This window comes from Aythya fuligula, chromosome 11, assembly GCF_009819795.1.
Source record: "Aythya fuligula isolate bAytFul2 chromosome 11, bAytFul2.pri, whole genome shotgun sequence".
In the NCBI taxonomy this organism is placed as follows: Eukaryota; Metazoa; Chordata; class Aves; order Anseriformes; family Anatidae; genus Aythya; species Aythya fuligula.
The window spans coordinates 3736005-3762413 of record NC_045569.1 but is presented as its reverse complement, the minus strand read 5'-3'; the positions used below and the strand labels follow the sequence as shown (position 1 = coordinate 3762413).

Below are 26409 nucleotides of genomic sequence, written 5' to 3'. Positions count from 1 at the left end.
CAGTCATAGGTACGCCAGATATTAAACCTCCTGTGGTCATTAGACGAAACTGAGCCTCTTTTCTCACATACTACCGTGGGAAAGGAGTGAGGTTTTACTTTAGCATGTGATATTATACCTAAAAAAGCTAAGACAAGGTGATGGCTCAGCTCAACACGTGGAAACCAGAGCATAAAAGATAAGACTTCAAGAGAAACTTCTAAAGAAAGAGTTCTGTAAGATAGCAAAAGGTACTAGTACTTGCTAGCAAGAGGATTTCTTCAAAGAAAAAAAAAAAAAGCATGAAATGCACCAGAAAAAAAATTAAGTGAACTTCTGAAAACAATTTAAAAGAAACGCATGGCACAAGTACCAGGGATCCAAATGTTCAGGATATACAAATTATAGCATAGACTGTAAGGACATCAAGAAAACAAAAAAGGATTTAAACTAGTTTATTCAGTAAATGAGGGAGTTGGATTGGAATTTTAATCTGTAAGCTAAACAATACACAGTACCGAGACATTTCCTAGAGCAAAGGGCTCCTGTGAAGATGTGCTTATACTATGATTCTTATCCCTGAAATATACAGAAACAAAATTGAAAAAAACATGATATATAACTCATAAGTGTATCATATATACATTAATAAAAAATATTTTTAAGATGTTGCTTTCATTTATTTACTCAGTAAAACTAGAGAAGCAGCAGCACTGTGTTTGGAAAACAGAGACACAAGTTAATGAGTAAAACAGTTACCAAAGATGTCATCATGGGAGCACAATGGTAACTGGCTATACAGTTAACATGAAATAGCTTTCCGTAAGAAGCATTCACTTACAACACCAGAAATACAGCAAAATTAGTATTTCTAATAGAGGTAGAAGTGTGCCAGAACTAGCTTATGACAGTTGATAGCTAAGACAAAGAATTTTACAATTTTGTGATAACAAACGGGTTAATAAGACAAGGTCAACGTATATATTACCATTTTAAGTGAAAGATTATCATTTGCTGGGTATTTAAAAAAAAAAAAGCTTTACAAAACACATACAGCAATTAAAATAACAAAACCAAACCATAGCTACAATTACATACACATTTCCCTCAGTAAATTCAAATCTTAAATATTCACATCCCAAGAAAATCTGTAACATTACTAAGAATGTCCTTTAACTACTATAGAAATGCACAAACCCAGCTAAAACTAATGCTATTAAGTTTAGAGACAAGCTACTGCTTCACTGGTCCCTTTTACCTTATCACCTACACCAACATTACTCAACTTCATCCATGGTCAACAGAAGCTACTCATTTTCTGTTTTCCTTAACTGCATTCCTTATGGTCAGCTGTTAGTATCAATCTGTCTGATTTCCATTCAAGCCCCACAGATATTTTCTAGATTCATTAGAAAATATGTATTAAACCTTGGGCAGGCATAACTGGCTTTGACTTCAAAATAAGTATTTCTATTACTCATCACACTGCACACTTTCAGGTATTACACACAATTTTCATACCAATACAATTTCTTCAGTGTGACACAGATGACACATACTCAAGAGTTGTCACTAAGTAGCAGATAGTAAAAGTAGCAGATACTAAAAAAAAAAAAAAAAAAAAAGCTAAAAAAAATTAAGAAGCTAATAAAAGCAAAAACTTTTAATGAGAAAGAAACATTCTGGAAAAGGACTAAGAAAGCATCCTCCATCAGTTAAAGTTTCATTGCAAAGAAAAGTTGAAATTACACAGACTAATATAAAAAAACTAAAAAGTACAAGGAGCATATTTTTAATGTTTTATTAAAATGTATACTGAGCTGGTTCTTAAAAAGAGCTGTTACCTTTTATATTCTCAACAAAAAGAAGGATTTTTACATTACAATATATATGGTACCTATGCTACTCAGAGATGTTCTCTATTTGAAAGCTGTTCTTGGTGAAGATTTTTTTTTATTTTTTTTTTGGAATACTATCCTTGTAGAAAACAAACACAAACAGTAATAGCCCTGAAAAAAATAGGGAGGAAAAAAAGTCTGTGGAAAAATGTTTATTTAGATTTGTATTCCAAACCTGAAAATAAATGACCAGCTCTTCTGGCAATGCCTATTTAAGCAAATAAATAAATAAATAAATAAATAAATAAATAAATAAATAAATAAATAAGAAGGGTAACAGGACAGAAAGGAGAAAGGCAGCACAAGTTAGGAAAGGATTTTCTGCATGCTAAAGTGGATGAAATACTGCCATCCAGTAATGCACGGTTACATTTCTGTCCCCTTTTTAAGTCACTGCAACAGTCTAGTCAAGAAGAACAGGAGGATTTTCTTATAGGGAGGGAGTAACGAAGTCAAACAGCTATCTCTTCCTCCAGAACATCATGACAATAGATATTGAACGTGCTACAGAGGCAGTTAGAGACCCTGTTCTTCAGCAATCACATAGGAATAAAACAACAACACATACATATCGTCAAAAAGACAATGAAAAGCAAAGAGGAAGGAAGGACAGGAAAACAAATAGGATAAATAAGAAGAAAAAAGAAGAAAACTCGACATTTATTTGCTCTTTCCTAAGCCTTGCTGCTGACATACTGTTTCTAAAAATTTGCAAACATAGTGAAGATGCATCTTACCATAACAAAAGTCAGTGTATCTAGTGTTAGACCACTGAATGGGAAAGCTGAAGAACTGGATATTAATTTAAGTTTACCTGCTACAGATTTAGATCCATTGAAAAAACAATTAAATGCTACAAACATCAGGCTACATTTTAAAGATCTTCCTAGTATGGTCCCCCAGGCTCCCTATACCAAAGTAACGGAACACTTTATGGGAACTGTTGACCAGATACCTGTTTAGCATCTTGATACTTCAGTTTGTATCACCAGCCACCACTAACCCCATCTTACAGGCCAATGCAACCCAAGAATATCCAAACGGAGACACAGTCAGAAAAGCCATGAAAATTAGTACCTTTTTTTTTTTTTTCCCCCTCTCTTTTCTGTGTGTTTTGTTTTCGCGACAGAAAAAGAGAAAAAAGTCAGGAACACATATATGAGATAGCATCCTGCAGTTACAATCACTTGACATGATTCTTGTAACAAATTAAGCAGAAAAAAGTTTTAAATGATAGTGGCTTTTTAAAGCCAAGCTGATCCTCTTTGTGCCTTACTTCTGATTTTGGTCAGCAGTAACCTTGGCATATGTACTCATATGATGCATCTCCTCTTCACATTTTACTCCTAAACATAAAAATAAAATGTGAAGAAGTTTGGATTTAGTACTTTCTAAACTGGTCACACAACAGTAAGCTCAGATGGCTAGCCCAACCAAACATCCCTAGGGAGACAGAGTTACCCTTGAGGCTTTGTGAGCAGAAAATCTTGAGGCAAAGTGATTCATCATGTGTGGCAAGATGACTGTGACATCTACAGCTTCTTGCCTTGAGCAGCATGGTACATGCTACAAGGGATCGCACACATTCTGAAAAGCATCCACAGCACATCTCTGAAGCCTCAGTAAAAAAAGACACGCTTTAAATAACAAAATAGTGGACACTACAAAAAAGCCCAAGTAAATTTGTTTTTTCTAGTGGGAAAGTATGAAGTCCCCCTTCAGCATATGTGAACCCATGCTGCTGTTCTAACCACAAAAATAAGCAATTGTTGTTTTTTGGTTTTATATTTGTTTTTACCCCTTTTGCAGTCAAACTTACTCTTTCAGTCTCCTCCAGTGTTACTAAGCCATAGCCTTGCACATTTGTTTAGCCACTGGCCATCAATAAATAATCATTTTTCCCGTTTCAAGCTTTCATTATCCCCTAGTTTTTCTAACACAGAACACATTATTACACCTCCATTGCAACATGAGAACAAACAGCTTTGATCTTCCAAACCCAGCGTGCAGTCATCTGTCCTTCCAAGCAGGACACTCACCGTTCTACACGGCCCCTGCTCAGAACAGGCACTTAATGACCACTTCTAGGTGCAAAAACACTTAAGCCAGAACAGAAGCAAGACTTATCTACGTAACCCGCCAACAGCACTGACCAATAACAGGGGTACAGAGAAAAAAAACCTTGAACATGAAGAATGCCAGATATGCTCTGAATTTCACGTCAGATGTTACGTCCAAGTAAGTGCCATGCAGCAACAAGAGTACACTACCACCAGATTTACAAATATTTTCGTTATATTTAAGATGAAGGAAATAAACAGAAAATGTACCTACTAAGAGCAATACATCCGCACAAAAATAAAAAAGGCCTTTAAAAGTTAGAAAAAGGAAGAAAGCAGGAAAGCAAAGCCAGGAAAAATGCTGAAGGGCACCTGCCTGCTGGAACCGCTGCAATGGAAGCAGCGTACGGATCCAGGGGACAAACTGTGCAGGTTTAACTGCACAGTACAGCTACCACAAGAATTACACTGTACAGATGTGAGGATACACGATTCTGTCCAGAATATACACATATACTGAACAGAAGTATTTATTGCTGTTGTGCACGTGGCTTCGTGCCAGATAGCTGTCAAACAACACAACAACATCGTACAGTTGTTCGGCACTCCAGACTGAAATCATTGTGAAACATGCACTGTTTAGAAATGGTCACTGAAAAAATAAAAGCAGCGAACAAAAAATTAAAGGAAACGCACCCAAGCACCACAAAGACAAGCCCATCATCATCCCTCCTCCTACCACCCTCCATTATCAATAAAATACCGCCCCAAGCCGAGTGCCACTGGGCAAGAAGAACGCAGCAGCACGAGGTGAACCGAGAGAGGCATGGTCTAGGAAATCCAGATTGTGCTCTCCCAGCTTACCAATCTGAGTGCAGAAACGGGATACAAACTCAGATGCCTGAAAAAAAGAACTGGCATGTGGACTTCTCCGCTTTGTTATTTATGAATGAATATTTTAAACACTAGTAACTCCAGTGACATTTATCTTAAGAACATCAATCCCAGAAGATGTAAGGAACAGTTGTTCCAGCGATGGTAAAGTATCTGAACAGATTATTTACCACAGAACACAGCACTCCACCCCCCAAAAAAAATAAAAAAATCTCTCTCCTGTCATTGGGAGGAAATATTTGATTCACTTCAGGCAAAAGGATGACATTTCCAAGTCCAAATACAGACAGAACTATCACAGAAAATAAGCAAGAGTATAGTTTCTGATCCTCCGTAGCTGCATGAATTTCACTATCTTCCATACTTGAAGCTCTGTAACAACACAACATAATGACCTGGAAATAAAAATGCCTCTAAAATTAAAGAAAAACAAAAACTGGATAAAGTTACGAATATGAAAAAAATCTCCTTTTTTTGACCAGCAGATAGAACATTACGGTGTTCTAAATGATTTCGACGGTCTAACAAGCAGATGAGCTTCTGCAAACTCCTCAGCAGTGTGAAGACAATGTGATCAGAATATTCTTTGCAATATTTTGTAAGACAATGATACTTTTAAGATGAAGGACATTTCAAAGTTTGATTCTGTAATGAACTTCATTTTCTTAAATTTCTATTAAAGCAGGCCAATCTGCCTGTAGCTTATCTTTTCACTGGGAAATACCTGAGGACTCCAAATAAGTAAATAAAATCTGAGGTGACAGCTTGTAATGGACTTGCAATTTGTGAAACAAGTAAATGATGCCATAGGAAAAAGATTTGACTCTAGGTACAAAATACTATTTACCTGAGATAAATAGTGAAGAAAAACTTTCCTTTGCCCTCATTATGCGGAAAATGTACTTAAAACTGTAGTACCATGATAAAAGAACGTACAAGTACACTTTCGTATCTCTGCAGAACTTTTTAAACATGCCATGAATGTATTTATGCTGCAGTCATACACTCAGGTATTCAACATACACCCCGGGGATCAGTCTTGAAGTTATAACTCCAGCAGCGTTACCAAGTCATGCCTTACTCTTGAGTCCTTGGCCTTCTCTGCCCCTTTAACCAGAGGAGAAATTTTAAGACATTTTATTTGTACTGCATTTGTGCCTAAGTGCCAAGTTTAGTGTACAGGGCCTTATCACACTGGGAAGCAAACTAAATTTTGTTACAGCTGTTGTGATGATAGCACTGTTTTTGCACATGGGTTGTACAATCCCAATTCCTTAGATGAGAAGTCTGACTAACCACAGAGCATATTACTTGGGATTTTGCCTGCAGGATTCGCTAGTACAATGAGAACATGTTTTCCACGCTTCCTGTAGGATTTTTTTTTCCCCTTGTCTGTATACTAGGCACAAAGAAACATTCCCAGGAAAACAACAGGAACCATAAATCCCAGCCATCAAATCTCAGGTGTTGTCTGACAGACAGGCAGCAGGTAGGTGAGAGGACAGGAGACAGGAAGCCCAGAGAGCCCCTGCAGGTGCCTGGCACAAGCTGGCAGCAGGGCAGAGAAGGAGGGCAGGTGGTGGCGGAAGAAGGGAGCAGGTACTGCGAGCAGACTTCCCCACAGAAGCACGTGGGTGGTTTGTAAGGGCAGCCTGAAATACACAGATGAAAGGAACAGACACACAGCTTCCATCACCTGTTCAACAGCTGAGAAAATGCGTGGTGATGTGATTCGGTTATCACAACTGCATCGTGGCCATTGCTGTCCAGCAGCGCAATGCCCTTCAAGTCATAGGATCACAGAATATCCTGAGCTGGAAGGGACCTACACGAAGCATCGAGTCCAAGCCCTGGAGCTCCAGCCACCTGAGGACAAGACTACAGACCACAATCGGATTGACAGGCATTTCCAAGAGGAAAAATGCTTCTTGTGGACAACATTAAGGAAGAACAGAAGAAAAAAACTCCAAGGAGTAAAAAGCAAGACTCTGTACAGATAAAAAATTTGCAGGACACGTGACAGAAACCACAAGCTTATCATTTGCTCTCCTTCAGCAGGAGACTGGGAGGCAGTGAGCAGCTGAGGCACAGCCTATGCTTGAAGAGCCCCACGTGGAAAAAGGTACGTATGCAAGCTGTTCCTGAGAGCTTTCCTCAACAGAAGGTCAGCCAACAGATCGCACTTGCACCCAGTATTGGAATGGGCACATTAGTAAGAACTTCAAAGGAAGACCTGTTTGTAGCAAACATACAAGATGATTCTGTGCTCTTGGTTCTCAGCTATCTTTACGACTTATGAAGAGCTCATGGCCAGAGCTCAGCAGTTCTAACGAAGACAGTAGAGTCCATCTCAACTTGCTTCTAAAGCAAATGCTGTCATTTCTTTCCCCTTTCAATTAATTTTTATTTATTTATTTATTCACTGTTGAACATAAGGCTACTGGTTTCTTCAAAGGAATCCCAGCAGCAGGAATCCCATCCGTTTCTTTAAGCCTGTATATTCACCTGTATCCTGGTGATACAGAGAAGGATAACGAGGCTTAGAGTTCTCAAATAACCAAGCCCGTGGTCCTCAAAGCGACCCTGCATCTGGATGCCTAAGAAATGACTGCGCGGAATTTCCAGCTGCCTTCCTGGGATACGGACACGCATTAGAGTGACAGGAGCCAAGCACCCATTTGAAAGCACCAGTGCTGTTCGCCTTTAGATAACCATGAAGAGCCAGCAACCAGCAAAGCCTCGCACATAAAGCAAGATCTCGTTGTCGCTTAACACAAATGACACTGATGCATGAAGAAGAGCTGCATGTTTCTCTGGTCTTCAGCACGTTTCTGTTGTATGAAAATCTTGCACTTGCTTTTCAGAAAGCAAACTTTGGTGCAATACTGAGCTGAAGTGGAGGCTTCCAGATACTCCATCTGAAGCATTGCACACCTACACTGGTCTGTAAGTCTAGAGAAAAGTGCAGTGGCCCCTCACAAAACAAAGAGTATTACAGGCCGTATACCAAAGGGTATGTAAAAAAATCAAATTGTATCTGTTGAGCAATGGCTTGGTCAATTTGATCCTTTTTGCTTTTCGCTCTGAGGTATCTATGTATCTAAACAAAGGCAGGTTTCCAGCAGCAACAAACATTTGACTCACAAAAACCAAGTCTCTAAGGAAAACTATTAACAACTTTAAATATTAATGCAAATACTGTAATGCTCCAAATCACAAAAGCCACTTGTTTTGGCACAAGCAGCCTAGTTACAGCATTGTGGTTGATCAGTTCAGAATTTAATCGCTGGACACAGGCGGCTGAATTTGTTCAAAACTGGACTGCTAGCAACTGACAGGCTACAGCTACATGCACGCAAGAATGAAAAAATAATGGCATGAAATAGAGAGCAAGTAAATGATTTGTATGCACCTGGCGATGAACAAACATCTTCATTGCAAGACAAAGACAAGCCATGAAAAATTACAAAATTATCTTTTAATCACCAATGAGCGTTCTACAGTCTCCTATTTGAACAGGATAATAGTTATTATGTAGATCCCTAAGCAAGTGCCTCATGGGGAAGTTACATCACCAGTACAGGAAAGAATCCTCCCCTCCTCCCTCATCCCTAGAAAGGAGCTTGGCGCCTTCAGACAGACTGAAATTTAAAATCCTACGGCTTCACCCAGCTGATCCCATGCACTGGAACACATCTACAAGAGCCCAGGGATGGCAAGAACCACAGGAGAGAAATATGCCCTTTCAGCATTTCATGCACTGATGAGCCTTGTAACAGATAAACATACCCTACAGGAGCTCAACTGACATGTTATAACAAAGAGGAAATGCAACACTTAAAATTTTCATCAGATTACTATTTATTCCCCTTTTCAGAGTCTGAGTACACTGTGAATAAATCAACGTTCAATGTATCAGATTGTGTTAGCTAAAACCCACGTTTCTCAGTATAATTTTCTCTAAACTGAAATATTTCAACGTTTAAAAACCATGGACTCGCATATTGAAATTCCCAGACCAGCAATTCAGAAACAGTTAGTATGACAAAAATGCTAGTTTCAGCTGTAAATGAAACCTTCCCAAAGATGACATTTCATCTTCCTCTGACACAACACCAGGGCGCAGTTTTTTCCCGTTACTGTACCATACACACAGTGCCACTGCCAACCAGAACCCCAAGCTCTGTTTGGGGAGATGCTGGAGACCTGCAGAGTCTCGGGGTCCCGGTCCTGGCAGCATCCAGTGAAGAGGCACCACCAACTCTCCCTAGCACAGCATTAAACAGTACAAAGGATTTTCAAGGACAGATTTCCTCACTTTCCTGCAAGAAAACCTGTTTATTTCCCCTTGACCCACAGCATTGCAGACTAAGCTTGCAAACGACTCCCACGCTGATTGAGAGATTTTCTCATCTGCTAAACTTGCACAATACCAACCCTACTCGGTACGGATAAACCACCTGAGCGCTTGGGCACGGTTGCAAATGCAGCACACAGCTGCCGGGGAGCCAGCTCTGCAGCTGCCCACCCCTCACCTTCCTGCCCTCGATTCCTGGCCGCTGCTGACGGCAGCCCGGGGCCCACCAGCGGCCGCAGCTGAGGTGAGGCCGGCCGGGCAGGGAGGCAGCTGCGGCCACGCACGTACCTGGCACTGCCACACCTGAGCACCACCTGAGGAGGCTCGCTCCTGCCCCACTGCCACAGCTGCTGCCTGGGAGGAAGACGGAGATCTCCAGGGGGAGAGGGTGCGAACGGACACCTGCTACAGCCAAACACAAAGGACACGGCGCTCTGCTGCGTCTGCGGGAAGCCTTGAGGTATTAGTGTATTTAAAGAAGTGTTAGGAAAGCGATTTGATTGAAATATTACTGTAAACAGAAGGGGAAATTAAGCTTAACACACACTCTTGTGAGCAAAAACCCAAGGGTAGGAATGCCCCGCACTTAGCACTGTCACTAAATGACTGTGTAATTTAATTTCCCAGAAACCCATTAGCTTTCACAAAAGGAAAATGAAGAGCAGATGAGAGCAATTCTTCGGTGTGAGCAGAATTTATTTAATGTAATACCTGGGGAAAAAAAAATAATAATCTGAAACTGAACCAACAGATATGAAACATCACAACTCTATAAAGCTGCAGACTAGGGCCGCGCAGGCTGCTCCGTGCCGGCAGCACGCAGGACGCCACGGCTGAGCTTTTACAGGTACAGCACGAGGAGCTGCGGCTGCTCCACACGCTCAGCCACAGGCACAACCCAGCTGGCTGCACGGAAACCCCAGAGCAAAGGAACACACACTGCCCTGGCATTAAGGGGAAAGAGTAAAGGGGACAGCCTGAACAACTTTAAAATACCTTCCCTCAACTTATTTGTGGAGCTTTTATATATTCAGATTTGAACTAAATAATACGTATAATCTGGAAGAAGGAAGACATCAGCAAAATTTAACTTCAAACATTAAGCTTTCATCATAAGCAACAAAATACTACAAGATTCACAGTTGATTTTGGCAAGTCTAGAACACTATATAAAAAACAGTGCCAAGCAAGCAGTTAAGCACACTGACATGACCCCAAAATAAAGCAGACGTTCTTAGAAGGAAAATTAAACATCAGCCTTACATTTACCAATTCATTTTATGTAATACTTCGGACAAAAGCTAATTTGCGATGAAGACATGCCTATCTGAAGCAACAAAACAGTTTTACTGGGGTGAAGCAATGGCAAGATTTACCTCCGGAAAAGGAGCCATGATGAATTACATACAGATGAATCTGCATAAAAATAGCCCAGGCGATTTTTCCCTACTATTTTCTTCTTCTACAGATCAACTGAGGATACTTATATAAGCCGAGAATGGAAGCATGTTCAGTTCTCATATTTTTAGCTTCAATAATCAAGGCATTAAGTGATTTAATAAAACATAAATATAATGCCATGAAATTGACTGATGCCACTTACTGTGAAGCAAAATTAAAAGAACTTTTCCAGCAGAGGAAGTTTACAGCCTATTGGCTTGTGGTGCGCCTGTGTCTTACAGCGGGAGACTTGTACCCCTAACTATCATACCCACGGATGACCTTGACATTGCTGCATCTTCAAGAAAAACTTTTTGCTGTACTCTTGGCTGCAGTAATATTTGACAGATAATTATGCACAATGTGAAGCTTATTAGCTATTGTTTTTCAAGCTGTGTTCATCATACTGCCCTTCTCCTGTAAAACAGAATGAACTGAAGCACTTGTTGTAATCTTTATCATGTCTTTATTTTGTCTATTTCTTCTTTCAACATTTGCCTTTCTTCCTAGTGAATTGTTTGAATGATACAAAATATTCTTCTGATCATTTTCCAAGTTAACACTAATGTAATAAGTTAATACTGATGTGTATAAATTACTTCACATCAATCTTGCCATTACTCATGTCTCTAGAGATCATTTCCATTATGATGCTTTTTTTTTTTTCCATATGTTAAATTAGTGATGACTACAGAAGATGATTCAAAGAAACGTATTTGGGACAAACACACAGTCTGCCAACTCACTGTTTGCACCTGCCCTCTCCCTTCCTGAAAGGTAGTTAAAACAGGATTCTTAGCAAAAAAATGTAATGGCATCATTCTTAACATTTGCCATTTTAGTAATTATTTACCTCTGCTGGTTTCCTTCTATTGCCTTCACCAAGATAAAATCATTTCATCTTCGGCTCTCTACAATTTCAAAATTCTTTTTACTGAAATGCTACTGAGTTAAAAAACAAAATAAAACAAAAACAAAAAACACACACACACACAAAAAAAAACAAAAACAAAAAACAAACAAACAAAAAACCCACAAACCTAGCACTTCAAAAGATTGGTTACCGTCTTAACTGAGAAAGAACTCAGATTCATACCTTCTTATAATTGCATTTTACAGTCCAAAACCATCTCCTTTTACTGAAAACCATTCCCAAAATTCAGGTTTAAATACTTGCATCACCCTTTCAGCACAGTATCAATACTTGGAAGCTCACCGAGGTTTCAAGTATTTACCACATTGCTTCAATAAAGTACTTGTCACTCCACCCAAGCCAACTGGAGTGCTTACCTTACAAGTCAAGCAAGAGATTTTACAATAAAAATTAGACATAGTAACTTCACTAGTTTGAAAGATGCACTGACAGAGAGACAACCGTTCTTACACGCCTGAAGAATGAGTCAAGCAAGTCAATTAACTTATCAGCAATGCTAAATCCAAACCCATCAAAATCCAGGTATTGATTGCTCATTATATGAATAACCCACAAAATTAGTCTTTAGTCTTAGAGTAATTCAAAAAAACACCTTTGAAACTTTTGTGGAATCTGGCCTCAACCCATCAAGCACCTTCCTTCCGCCACCCTTCACATGGCAAAACCTGAACCACTTATGACACTAATTATTGTAACAAGCTTCTACTCCCTCCGTCATAAATACTGCCTGAGGTTCGCCTTCATTCCCCTGCACTGTCAGGTCCTCCATACTCTTCACAGTGGTCAAAGAAATAATCATGGCCATAGCTAGCATGAAGCAGAAGGCAGCTTGTTAGGAAGAGGCGCAGAGTCACCACCTCATTAGAATATTAACGAGGTAAGTGCTACAACATCAATGGATGGTATGAAATACCCCGTTACCTACAACCTCTAGAGCTGGATCCACTAGCGCCAGTGAGTAGGTAAGGTCAGGAAGTTGCAAATGATCTAAAATACTCCGTATGTGCCAGTCCCACACATTGAGTTTCTAATTATGACAGTTGCAAATTATCTCAGTTGACCGATCTTCTAAAATTCAATCCAATTAAACCGTAGAACAAGTAGATAACTAATGGGAAAACAAGGAAGTACACTTGAAAGAAAACTTGAAAGAATAATCTATTGCTTTGAGTTGAAAGAGAATTCTGTATTTTAAATTCAAGCTTATATTCAACCACCACCTTTTCACTCACCATCAACTAATTTTTTCCTGACTTGTCATCACGTACAGGCCTGTGGAACTGCTCAGTACCTAGGAAAGGGACATGGAGCACAGCATGCAAGTGCTTTGCTTTTATTCTTCCTATTCCTCATGGAAAGGCACAAACGCACAACAAAAGTCGCCCACTTCTAATTTTCAGGAACAACTAACACAAAAACACTTGAAAGCTATATTCAGGAGCAATCTGTTTCCTTTCTTCTTAAGCAAAAGCAGAAGAGTTCAATATAACAAAGTTTGGGGAACAGCGCAACAGAGGATACAATATCATATGCTTGAAGGGTCCTAGTAAAAACTGACCTCTGCAAGTACAGAGGACTAAAAGGCAGCATAATTACAGACGAAGGAATCCGGTCTCCTCGCTAATAGTTTTCTAGAATGTAATTAAACCGGAAAGTGTTGAATAAGCAAAGATTATCAAGTCTGGATGGAGCTGCAATACAACCAATATATCTTAGCCTGATTTCCTACGTATCGCTATGGATACTAACAGACTATGCTGGTGCCAAGAGAATTCAGTGGTTTTACTTAAAATACAAGCAACAGCCCTTCCTTTTTCATACTAACAAATCAACAGGATAATTCTGGAATTCATTAGTGAAGAACACTAACCAATCCAACATAATAGCTTCACTTCCTCTGCAAAACACTTCAAAAATATCTAAATGAATATGGAAATGCATCTTTCTGTGGCAAATTGTTCATTATTGAATCATTATCAACTCTTGTTAGACAAAATTTCTCTCTTTTGCAATGTACAAGATCATTAAAATGTTTGAGAGCTCCATCATGAAAGACAGTGGCACTTTATAATCCGCTATCTCTTCAGGCAAATATGCTTACGGCTGAACATAATACACAAAATAACAACATCCCCTTGACACACAATTCTTTCTTTTAATGGTGCTCTTAAGCGTTGACAGCAATGGTGAAATATGTTGTTGCTCGCTCTCTTTTTTTATATATATAAGTAGTTTTGTTTGTTTGTTTGTTTTAACTATTTCAGAGATGCATTTCAGTCATGATTATACGTTGAGGAGTGTGTCTTAGGCCTTCAGTGTAGGACCCCAGGCACTCCACCACTCCCATTAGCCTACTGAGCTATTTCCTGTAAGGTCATCAAGTGTATATTCTAGGCCTCCAGCTCCTTTCAGCCTCTGAAGACTCAATGAAGATCAAAGCACTTATCTAGTAACTAACAAAATGGATGTTTTCATTCTGTTGAAGGAAATGTGTCTCCAGCTCAATATGAGCTGTATAACTTTTTTTGTCTGAAATAACTAAGGAGGAAATTTTTTCTTCTCAGTGATGGAAAAAAAAAAAAACAACAGATCCAGCTACTAAATATGAAACTACTCCTCACTGTTTTTATGGAGCTTTTATTATTCCTCTCTCCAAACTTTCACCTTCACATACTTCACCAAAATTCATAATGTCAAAGTACAATATACAAAGCTGCATACTATGCTGTAACTTGACTAAAATTAACTGTTTTGCTACGACAAGGCAAAAAAATAATGGGCAAAATACTTTTAAATTAAGCTTTTAGAGTTTTGAGTTGCTAAACTTCTTAGAGGTATAGAATAAAAGCTTTCTCTAATTCTTTGCTGCATAGAGGAAGCAAGTGCTATTGCTTCAGCAAAACAAAATCCTTCAGAACAGCTAGCCATAAAGCATTACAATACCATTTCAGTTAACAGCTGCTGTAGGCAAGCGATTGACATACACACATCTTGCAATTCATTAATTCTCCCTACAAAGCAATCTCAATGGAGGCTTCTTTGCAAATCTCTACTAATGATGTAATTTTATTATGCCTAATGGAATCACCTAGTCATCTCTTCAATAAAATGTAAAAACTAGGAGGATATAGTTGCACCACAGATTTTCTTTTTCTATTTAAAGCATTATGGGTTAGAAATTATTCAAAAGGCAAGAACAAATAGCTTGCTTTTGGTAATATAACACACAAATCAAACTGTGGTACTTATTTTTGTAAAACAAAATCAGTACCAGCTCCAAAGTCTCGAGCCATTCCATACATGCTACCGATCAAAATATTGGAAAGGCAATTGAGATATCTTGTCTTTTTAGTCTCCTGTATTAAAAAAAAAAAAAAAAAAAAAAAAAGACAACATTTGAAATAGCGTTGAGGTGGGCAGCGAAGAAAACTTAAAAAACGGAGACTACATTTTAACCTTACTTCAGATATAAGTATCATTGATCAATTGACATTAACTCTTTCCATATACAGACGACAGAGACACTCATTTTAAAATTACACATTTTCAGGTTCATGTAGGAAGTTTCAATGAAATTCCGTTTCAGCAGTAGCTTCACTTTGCCTCCATTTCAGAGAAAATTAAAGTAGTAAACAAAGATTGAGTGAAGTAGAAAGATTTCCAAAAGAAATTGCAGACCACCAGGATTTGGATTTAGGTAATCCACTTAGATTACCATGGCTATGTCTTAAAAGGACAATACTAAGATCACAAAATAGGTCATGTCTGCAAGAAGCAGAATATATAAGTGAAACAATTTCAAATTTACAAATTCAAAACCAACATTCAGAACCACCCCTACGTTAAAAATACAAGAAAGACTGTCCCAAGACCACATTTTGCCCAACAGTACATATTTTGCAACTGACAGTTTTATGCCCCAAACTGGAATAAGGGTCACGAGTTTCAGACAACCATTAGTACATTAATACGTTTCAGGTAACAGTAGAATCCAAGCAAAGAAGCACTGAAAAGACATTATCTAAAATATATGAAAAAACAATATCTAAGCCAACCATCTAATACATGCTTTTGGGGGGTGCTTGCTTGCTTTTCCTGTTTCAATAGCAGAAAAAAAAAAAAAAGTTGGGCACCCAAAGACCTGGAAACAACAACAATTTTTGCCCAGCTAAATAGGAGTTTGAAAGTATTTCTTAAAAGTGACAATGTTTCTAAGAAAACAAATAAAAAAAAATTAATTAGAAAACGTAAAAAGAGTTTATGTAAAAGACTTAAAAAGTTGGTGGTTCTCTTTTTTTGAGGTGCGAAAAATAAAGATTACTATTGGTGTCTTTGCAGCAAAAGTTAGAAAAACAGTTTTAAAATCACTTTGATTTCACTAGAGAAATGCAAAAATCAAAGTAAAATATATTAACTTTCTAGATCAACTTGAGAATATGTAGATAGTTCTTTCTTCTAGAACATCAGATAACGGTCTTTATGATGAATTTGCCCAACATTCAAATAATTCAACAGGAAAGTCAGTGTTGCTGTGAGAAACAAAGCAACTTCCAGATGCTTGACATGTCAGGCCTAGACAAGGGGATGAAAAATGTCTCTTTCTGACCAAAGAGGCTTTGAGGGGATACTCGTAAAGAATTACCTACTTACCCATCAGATTTGAGTTCATGAAAGGTGTCGGGGACAATCCTTCATGGGGCCCTAATCGACTGTCATTCAAGTGATCACTGTAATGAGGACTGTCTGCAAAACCCTAGAGAAAAAAAGACCAGAGTATTAAACAGATTATTTGGCAGCCCTGCTAATTGAGTGTAATGACACTTCCCTAATTAAATGTGCAGAGTCACAATTGGTCATTCATCACAAAAGTTGGCTTTGAGGTCTATCGCTCAGAAATCACTCTCTGCCCACATTTTACTTTCCATCCCTCTTTTCATTCTCTCCATCAAAAATAAATCACCGTTTCTTAGCAAGTTGTGTCCTCATAGAACGTATTCCTAAAAATTGAATAATACTGAGATATATTGATATTTGAATCCTCTTAGTGTTACGTCACTAAGCGTTGTGAGAGTAAAATTGGTCTGAAGAAGTCACAACTCACTTTCTTTTTTCTTTTTTCTTTTTTTTTTTTTTAAATGTTTGTTTGCATTAACAAAACACCACAGTAAGAAGTTCATAATGAGCCACAGATGTTAGGAAAAAACGTTGGTGCAAATGCATAGAAATTCCATAGTTTCAGATTCACACACATTTGAACACTATCACATTGCTGAACAGCACAGCTCACTGACAACAGGTTTACTTTCAAATACTGATCAAATAATTTTGCTATCTAATTTTCAAAGCAGCATTCAAACTGAAACACTGTTTTGCGCTTCTCTAACATTGAGATAGCCAACTTAAAAGGCTGGAATGACCCTTAGGCAGTCTGGAAACACTGGTAAAAGAGACAGATAGAAAACACAGAAGCACGAGGATATGCATATTATTTAATTAAACCAATTACTTAAATTTTCTTTTGTACAGTTCAAAATGCTTTCAGCTTTTGTGTATAAAGGCATGAATATGGTATTTGCCACGTAAGACTGCTCAGATGTGCACTGAATCACTTACACCGTATCAAAACCTGACAGACTTCGCACTGAAAATTGCACCTCCTTTGTAACCGAAGTTTTGAACCACATTTTGTAAACCTTAGCTTACAATTCCTGATCATTCATTCCTTTAAGCCTCTTTAGACTAAAATCTAGAGAGAAATCCAAAGCTGGGGCCTAATTAAGGGACAGAGGAAAATTGCTCACAGCTCCTAGAAGCCATCCCAAGTCCCCCAGGACTATAAAATCATCAATCACTGAACATTTATCATTTTTTCAGACCGCAGGCTCCCATTCAAGACAACATTAATGGGGCTGAAACAGGCCTCACTATCTTTGCAGGCGTGCTGTCAGTTCAACCAAAGGGCTGGTAACTGAGGGCTAAATAACTGTCACATCACCACCAACTGCTCACGGATGCGTGTCACAACTCTCCCCGCTATTCTGCTTTAAAAGTAATCATCCGGGAGTCCCAGCTCCCAAATGAATCTTCAGCTGACTTTATCTACTTCAGAATCAGCGATACACAAGTGATAGGCATTCAGGAGCAGCCTTCGTGACATTTACAGCTTGGTTATGACCACAAGGGTGTCCTCTGGTGAGCGCGACCCGGCCCGTCTGTCAGGCAGGCAGCGTGCGGCAGCAGCTGCCGAGGAAATGGGGAGCCAGAGCGGCTCCTAGCTAAGGTCACCACATGGGGTTGGTTTTAAGTTGAAAGGAAACAAAAAAGAAATTCAACCTGCTGAATAAAGGAACAAAAGGGTGCAAACAGAGAACTTTATTTTATTTAAAAAACAAAGCACACAAAAAGAAAACCCAACAAAGTAAGGACAGTATTAATGAGGGGTGAAAGAATCCCTATCCCAAGCATTCGTGAAGCAGTGCCTAGATGAGCCCCAGAGACCGAAGTCTTCAGGAGATCTTTATTGACAAAATAAATATTTAAACTACTGAATATATTACAAGAGTAAGACTCATTTCACACACGGTTACACATCATGCAACACACTCAACCTAGCACACAGGATTAATAACGCTCTCCCCCAGGTTCATATTGCACGTTCCCTCAGTCCCCTCAAAAACAGTGGGATTCGAGAACTGGGGGGATGAGAGACCAGAACGCTCACCCTCCTACCATCGGGCTTCCTTCAGCCAACCCTTTCCAGCACGCTCTTTTCATACACCTTCTCTGTTCCCCAGAACACACTGGTGTGCAATTATCCAAGCGTCCAAGCTGTATTTCTACACCCGTGGACAAATCAACCACTTCAGCCACCTGAAAAAAGCGCTAAGATGTCCTTTGCAAGGCTAAAAGCCACAGAAAACATAGGAAATGTTCCAAGATGAGGAAAAAAATGTACTAATGCATATGCAAGCACTACAGATAGAATAGGTTTTCAGTCTTTGTCATGCATTGCAGAATGCACACTCGTGCTGAGTGTCGCCTCTCCTCCACCTTCACACGGGAACCCACGTACAGAGGTCTGAACTTGGCCTCCATCCGTGACACCAGGTCCTCAGCCTTCGCAGTGAGTTACGAGCTATCAGCTCAAGCAGCAGTTTTTTGGTCAGCACTAGAAATGCTGCATCGATTCCCACATATAGCCCACCCACAGGAATACAAAATAATCACAACCATGCACAGCTTTGATTTACCAAACTTCTTTTCCACTTCACAAAAGCAAATTAAGCCAAATGAGAAGAGTGCTAAGGACAATGATCTAAATTAGAGTTATTTCAGAGCATTCTTCACATTCAAGCTGTACTTCAAATAAAACTGCATTCCTGATACCATTTCTTGCTTTTACATCTGTACTGTTTACTTACATAATGAATAGCATGAAGTCCTACTGGAAAGAACTTTAGTCAAGCAGAGATGAGACTTTTAGAGGCTTCCAATAGCTTCTTTTCCAAAAAGCTACTGGAAGCTTTTAGTAGTACAGTTGGAGCTTAAACATTTAAGAAATATGATAATGCAAACTGAAAACATATTTACTGCTTAAAAGAAGAATGCAGTTGAGAGCTTTAAAAGGTCTGTCTGCTATGGCAATAAAGACAGTGATTTATTCAAAGGTACATCCCACCTGTATGACTACATTTCAGAGGAAATACTGTGCAGCTGGCAACTGAATGGATCCCTCATGGGAACGGCAACAGGTGGTGGGGTAGAGGGAGTTATGTAAACCTGTTCCAGAGCCCTCTTTTCAAATTATCATAGAATCATAGAATATCCTGAGTCGGAAGGGACCCATAAGGATCATCAAGCCCAACTCCTGACACCACACGGCTCTACCCAAAATTTTAGACCATGTGACTAAGTGCACAGTCCAAACGCTTCTTAAATTCTGAAAGGCTTAGTGCTGTGACTTCTGTGAATTATGCTTTAAAAAAAAAAAAAAAAAAAAAATCAGTAATATGTAGTCCCCAAATGTGAAAAAGGATAGCCTAGGGTGTTTCCATTTCATCCTCTCTTTCTGAGGCAGGAAAGAAATTCCAGTACATTGCAATTTTGAAGATTATTGTACCTGCCTCCAGAAGTGGACTCAGTTGATCACAGTGTGACTGATAAAAGCTTCAAGCATAAACAGGAGCTAACTAGTTATGCCAAAAGCTCTTTTCCCTCTGGGAAGCACTACTCAGTGATCTATACTCTGACCTCGCTCTCCTCGAGCAGGTTGGTGATCCCATCCTTTGGGCCACGGGTGGCCTTCCTGCTACTTCCCGTTAGCTGTGAGGCAGGTTTGACATAGGAAAGCTGGAGGGCACCTTTCCATTCCCAGCACACACCCTCATTTCTGCCACCTTCATTCCTCAGCAAGCGTACCGATCAGCATGCATCAGAAGGCACAGTTTGAGTATTTAGCAAATAGCTGGTGAAAAGTCTGCAAAATAGACTTATTAGACAATTTATTTTCTTTTATGACCACGCTATTACAAAGGGACAGCAGACAGCTCAGACAGGGCATTTTTCTACCTACACAAAGAAAACTGGTTTTGAGTACGACCGTTTGTATGCCATAGCTGTAAACTCCAAACCATACTGTTTGTTCCAACTTGTTACACGAGTAATACCCAAAACAGCTTTACCCTTTACAAAGGGAGACAAAACTTCTGTTTTATTACAGTCCCAATTCAGCCTAATGGACGCTAATGCCAACCGTTCCCTTACAGCATTTTCTAACACTGAGACTGTTCATTTTGCCTGTTGCAAAATGCCTGTTAGCCTCTCCCAAACTTCAGGCTCACTCTATGTCTGCATTCAGAAAGACAAAAATCAGAAATGTCTGCAAACAAAAGCAACAAGTATCATAAACTAATAATGCCTGGCATGAAATGCAGCTGGAGGACTATTACTAATTAGTGCTGCAATTTAATTGCAGAGTGTAGGCACTCTCAAGGTTGAATGCTCTAACATTTTATTCATTTTTTACATTTCATTGGATTATATTGAAGTTCTCTAATCATTCCAGTAACTGAACTCTATCAATTAAAACACACAAAATATAATCACTTGTAATACTTTTCATTCCCACCTTTTCTGCGTAAGACTCCTCAAGTGATTTAGGCTTTGCCTGTTACCAAGAGGATTTTCCATCTACACAGGTGCTAGTACAGCTACACCAACTGAAAATCTGAGACCATTTACAAAGATCTTATGTGATAGCATACAAGACACCTGAAAATTATCTTATAGAATTAACTGTTCTAGTAAACCTGAAAGAGGAAATGAAAACAAACCAACAACAGAGAAACAACATTCCATACCAGGCACGTTTATCCTAGTAACCCGTAAGTAACCCCGACACAATGAGTCTCTGCCTCATTACCATGACCATAAGGTCAGTACTTCATGATTAAAGGTGTACGAAAACTCCGTTAAAATTGCTAAAGCATATGCTGAAAGACAATTCATGTTCGTTTACACAAGGCCGAATAACAACTAACTTCAATCTGCTTGGAAAAGAAGAACACAGACACAGATTCATCCCCTCCCTTTTCATTCTACCTCGAACAGAAAACTACTCTCCTTTAATCATTATTGTCCAAAGTCACACCACAGTTTGTCCATGCATAAGCAAAACCACACTCCTAACACTAGCTCAAGCTGTGGACTTGTTCAGTTATATTATATACATGTAACTACTTTTTAATATATATTTATGTATAGACATACTTTTTTTTTCTTTAAGTAATGCATAACATCCTATTTTTATTTCACAGTTTTCCTTTGAAAAATGAAGGAGGCACTGTAACGACAAGGTAGCTTTTAGGCAGCACAGCACATGATTTTCCTATGCATTTATTGATTTCCTTAAATAATTTATTCCTGTATTGTAAGTACTGCACAGCCTTTTATTTTGTTCAAGTCCACCATACTAGAGAAAACAGGCTTAATTTGTTCTTCTTCCCTTATCCTCAACGCCTCTCTCCAATCCAAGTACTTGTACCTGGGAACAAACCAAAAATCAGACCCAGCTGGAGCTCATAAGCAAGCTGCTAGACCAGTAAGTGACTATTTGCAACTTAGCAACTTAAAATACAGATCAATTATCTCCACTAAAGTTAAGATACTTAAAATTCCACTAAAAGGAATGGTTAACTTCACAGTTCGACTTGGTTACAGACTAAAAGATTAAATTTAATGAATACTGCTTCTGATTCCTTACAATCCAAGAGAAGCCACCTGAATGTATAATATGTAAATGAACAATAGATCTACTGCTGAAATCCACTTTAGTTTGGGTTATCTGCTCTTCCAACTGATTTGAGTTCTAAAATAAACTAAAGCAAAAAAAAAAAAAAAAAAAAAAAAGGGGAAAAAGGGATGGGGTGTTACAGAGATGTTGAGACAGCAAGAGACAGACACACTGTACTGTACCTGTGAGCTTTGTGCTTGTGATCACTGAGAGAAAATGAGATAAGCAGCTTCTGGAAGACATACCAATGTGTCCTACCTACTTTGAAAGGTTATGGTCTATGTGATCATGTAGGTTTATAGAAATAAACAAACATTTTGGAAAGAAAAGTCATCAAAACTAGGTATTTGTCAGTGGCTCCAAGAGGAAAGACTACAGAGCCAAAACCTTGCTGAGTCTACTGTGAATTAGCTGTGAACACACTGCTAAGAATGAACATTACAAAAAAGAAAGAAGTTAAAAATAAATCCAAAGAAAAATAAAAACAAAAAATATATATTCTCAGAAAGGAGTGCTTCAAGGATTCAGAGAAGTCAGAACTCACCCTGGAAGCATAAAAGTTCTTATACCATAACAGGTACCCACTACAAGAGAGCTTCAATTTATATTATCCTCATGATGGTATACTATATGGTGGTTTAAGTTTTCATTCCGATTCACCAAAAACTGAGATACAAACAATAATATCAATTTCATCTTAAAACTTAAGTTATTTACATGTAGACTATTAACTTGGATGCTGCAACCGCAACTGCGCTTCATGTTGCACAATTCTATGGGCCAGAGTAAAGAGACTTCTCTGTGAACATGCGAAACTTGTGACTGAACACAACACACTGAACAAGGTATCTGTTCTCCAATAATCAGCGTTTTCTCCAGTTCTAAATCCATTTCCAGGAAATTAACACAATGAATAACGGATCTGATTTTAAACAACTAAACCAAACAGCCAATTACACCTCTCGGAACTCTTGTGAGACAAGTATCAATGCAACATGCAATAAGACATTTCTTTGGCCACACAGAAAGCTCATTTGAAATCATATTCCAACACTAATTTCCATATAATAGGGAGATGCAATAAATAAAAAAAACAACACAACACTCCTACAGTAATAACTTATGACTGAAAACAGATTTCTCTAGCTCTTATCTAAACTATAAATCAGGAAATAAAATAACACAAGTGAGGCCAACGTACTGGCATGAACAAGCTTGAAAATAATACTTAAGAAACCTATCTAGAGAGTGTGCTTAAAATTCTGGAACCTGTTTTAAATAGAGCTGCCCATAAGTTAAATTACAAAGTAAGCTGCATTTGTGGAAAGATCCTGTGCACTAAATACGGGATATTGAATTTAGGCTTTGGTTTCACACTGTATCATCTGCTTACTTATAGAATACATCAGGAAAAGCAAATAATCAGCAGAACCACCACCAATCTCCCTCCCCCAACAACAACAATAAAAAATAAATTAAAAAAAAGAAACCAGAGGACAAAAAGGACACAAGTACAACAGACTTGATAACACTTACTGTATTTCTGTGTCCCTCTTGTCTTGTTTTGCTATTTAACAGCTTCCTTTCTTGTAATGTACCTGAGATTAAGAGGTATAAAATACTATTTCAAAACCTGCTATCTCATTACTATTGTTTTTTTGACTTCTTTGCAAATTAAAAGTACTACTGGTGGGGGGGTGTAAAAAGAATAGAATGGGCAAATAATATTTTCGGCTCCAGTGTATATCTAAGTCTTTTACATACATGTGGGGCATAACCTGTTGAACGGTGCTACATTATTATCTATGTCTAGCAGCGGTACCTTGAATGGTTCAACTCCGACTTCAAATAGATATATAAGAGTTACGCAACTCAACAGGAGAGGAGAATAGACTGCATACTCAGTGCTGAAACTTGATTTTATGCTAAAACAGGTCAAAATGTACATTTACAGCGTTTATTGCAATATAAATGCTGGAAAATACTTCAAGCACCCATGGTAGAAGTTTTGTAACAAAAATATCGCTGCTAATTTATTTTAAAAAGTTAAAATTACCACATATGTATGTATCAGAAAAAAATGAAAAAATATATAGCAAAGAAATGTCTTATTTAAAAAAAAATATATGTATTTTTCTCTTTTGGAAAGAGCAATTTAAACAGATGAAAACCTTGTTCCTTTTTTCATTTTCCGAAGAGTGTTAAAACAAAATCAAAAATATGAAAGAAAATCCCAGAGCATCATGCTTCAGAAAATAAAAGCCACTATTAACCATGCTACAATAGAAAGAAAAACTTCATTAAAAGATTATATTTATCCAAAAAGAATAAATATACCAACTTGTTGCTAGGTTATGCAAATCAATGACAACTCCCAGACAAAGTAGAAAGCCGGAATTTTGGAAGCATCTCACACCAGGAAAACAAAATTTTCAAGAGCTATAGGGCAAGACATTATCATGTAACAATCAAACTGCTACTTGCTCCAGTACCTCTGAATTGGCTTCGAAGAGCTCAGCAGAGCAAGGCTTTAAAAAGCAGCTTTCCAATTCTCTGCAGCATATGCTAAGAGACAGCTACCCTTCTAATGCAAGGGATTATGAACACATACAAAAATCTCTAGCACTACATCGCTCAGATAAGGGAGAGGCTTGCATACATTAATCAAAAGACAGCAATCTGAAAACCACCACAGTTGCCCAGATCAAGGTAAAATCAAGATTGAATAGTCAGAAAAAAAGAAAGCACCCCAACTGATGGCAAATTTGACACAGTATTGTAAATGGACTTCATTACAATCATTCAAGATTAAAGCAGACATCAGCATTCTGTAGAATTCGACTGACCTGCTAATTAGCTCCCCTGAATTATTCCTCTAAAAATAAAGCTTTCCTACTTTTTATTTTCCACTATAGATATATTTTCAAGTGGTTCATTTTTCTAGCAAAACATTCACTCTATGCAGGAGATTTTGCACACAGATGTCACTGATTCATACCTTTTCACGAATTCAAGATCATCACAGCCGATTCTAAATATACAAATACCCACTAATCCTCCAGTGCTAGAATATTTAGCGTTATTAGGCATTGAAAAACAAGGCTATTATATAAGGTTTTCTCAAGTCTACAGTGATTCTCAGACTTTCCAACTTTAATGCTAGTTCAAAACACTACCAAAAGAGACAGCCAAGTAAACTAAAATGTTATGGGATGTGAGAAGGATTTTTGTGAATTTATTACTGATCAATAGATTAAAAGACAAAACACCCCACCCCGAGCACAGGAATATCGCCCAGTTTTCATAGTGAAAGGAAGTTACCAATGTGTTTTCCCCATTTCCCCCAAAAAAACTGTACTCAGATCAACATTCTTCAACAGCTGCATGAATAAATAGAAAAGACTGGGTAAACAGAGAGATGGTAAAATTTATTGATAACAAAAAATGTTTTCAAACATCCTTACTAAATATTAGTGCAGAATTACAAAGCAAGTTCTCTACAAAATTTGCAATGAAATAGTAAATAATGTTTGGTGTAAACACAAAAGAAACATGAGAAATGTGCTTAAAGAAATAATTGTGACAGTACAAGGTGGGAACTACTGCAGAGTATAAGGAAAAAATCTTGGTATCCCATATAGTTTTTGAAACAATGTCACTTCAGAGCTCAGTGACAGTCAAAAAGTGCAAGACTTAGGAACAAGTAAGAAAAGAACAGAGAAGTATTTTTGTCATGCAGAAACGGACAGCATACCCTCATGTTGACTAGCACATGCAGCAGTAATCAACCCAATTCTAAGTTATGCAGAAAAATTCAGAGATTGGTACCAAGAACTAACCTAACCAGAAGCTAGGTAAAGTTACTGTATGAGAGACCAGTAGATTATGATTGCTCAGTTTGGTGGAGGAGACACATGACTGGAATGTACAACAAAGATGTTCATGAAAAAAAAAAAAAAAAAAAAAAAAAAATGAAGTATGTAAGTAACAACTAATCACCACTCATCAAAACACAGGAACATGGTAGAAGTCAGTTAAATCACTGGTCAGCACACAACCATCAGTATTTTTGCCACAGAATGTCTGCTATTTTTGCCAAAACTATAATCACGATCAAAAAAATTCACAACTCTCAGAGAACAAGTCCACCAGTAGCTATAAGAACAATGTCTATAAGATTGGCTCTGTCCAGACAGTCTCCTAAATCCCTAAGTGCTGGGCTTCACCAGGATTGTACATCAGTAAAGGCGGCAAAATAATTGCCCTGCATTTATACTCTTTCCTTAAGCATTACTACAAACAGACCTTTAGCAGGAGGGGAGAAAGGAGATCAGAGGAAGATCTCCCTTTACCCAGTCTTCCACCATCTTACTTAATGATCCTGTGAAAGGTACGCAATTAACTACCATTAATTCCCAACCTATTATGTGCCTCTGGACATTCCAGCCAGCATTTTGCCAACGATTTAAACTATTAAACAATTCCGTCGCTGTACTGTGACTTCTAAGGAAAAACTCCAGTAGCCAGCTGCAGGCAGATTTAAAATAAATAAATAA

The 26409-nt window shown here is 38.2% G+C and overlaps 1 protein-coding gene across 5 annotated transcripts in view; it reads right to left on the bottom strand.

Annotated features, from left to right (window-relative positions):
• The window catches only part of TCF12 (transcription factor 12), a 156755-nt gene that overhangs the window by 83640 nt on the left and 46706 nt on the right, over positions 1-26409 (bottom strand). For all 5 annotated transcript variants that reach the window (XM_032194529.1, XM_032194527.1, XM_032194530.1 and 2 more), the window contains exon 6: positions 16213-16315. In XM_032194529.1, coding sequence (XP_032050420.1) covers positions 16213-16315 — 103 coding nt within the window. The remainder of the gene's footprint in view (positions 1-16212; positions 16316-26409) is intronic.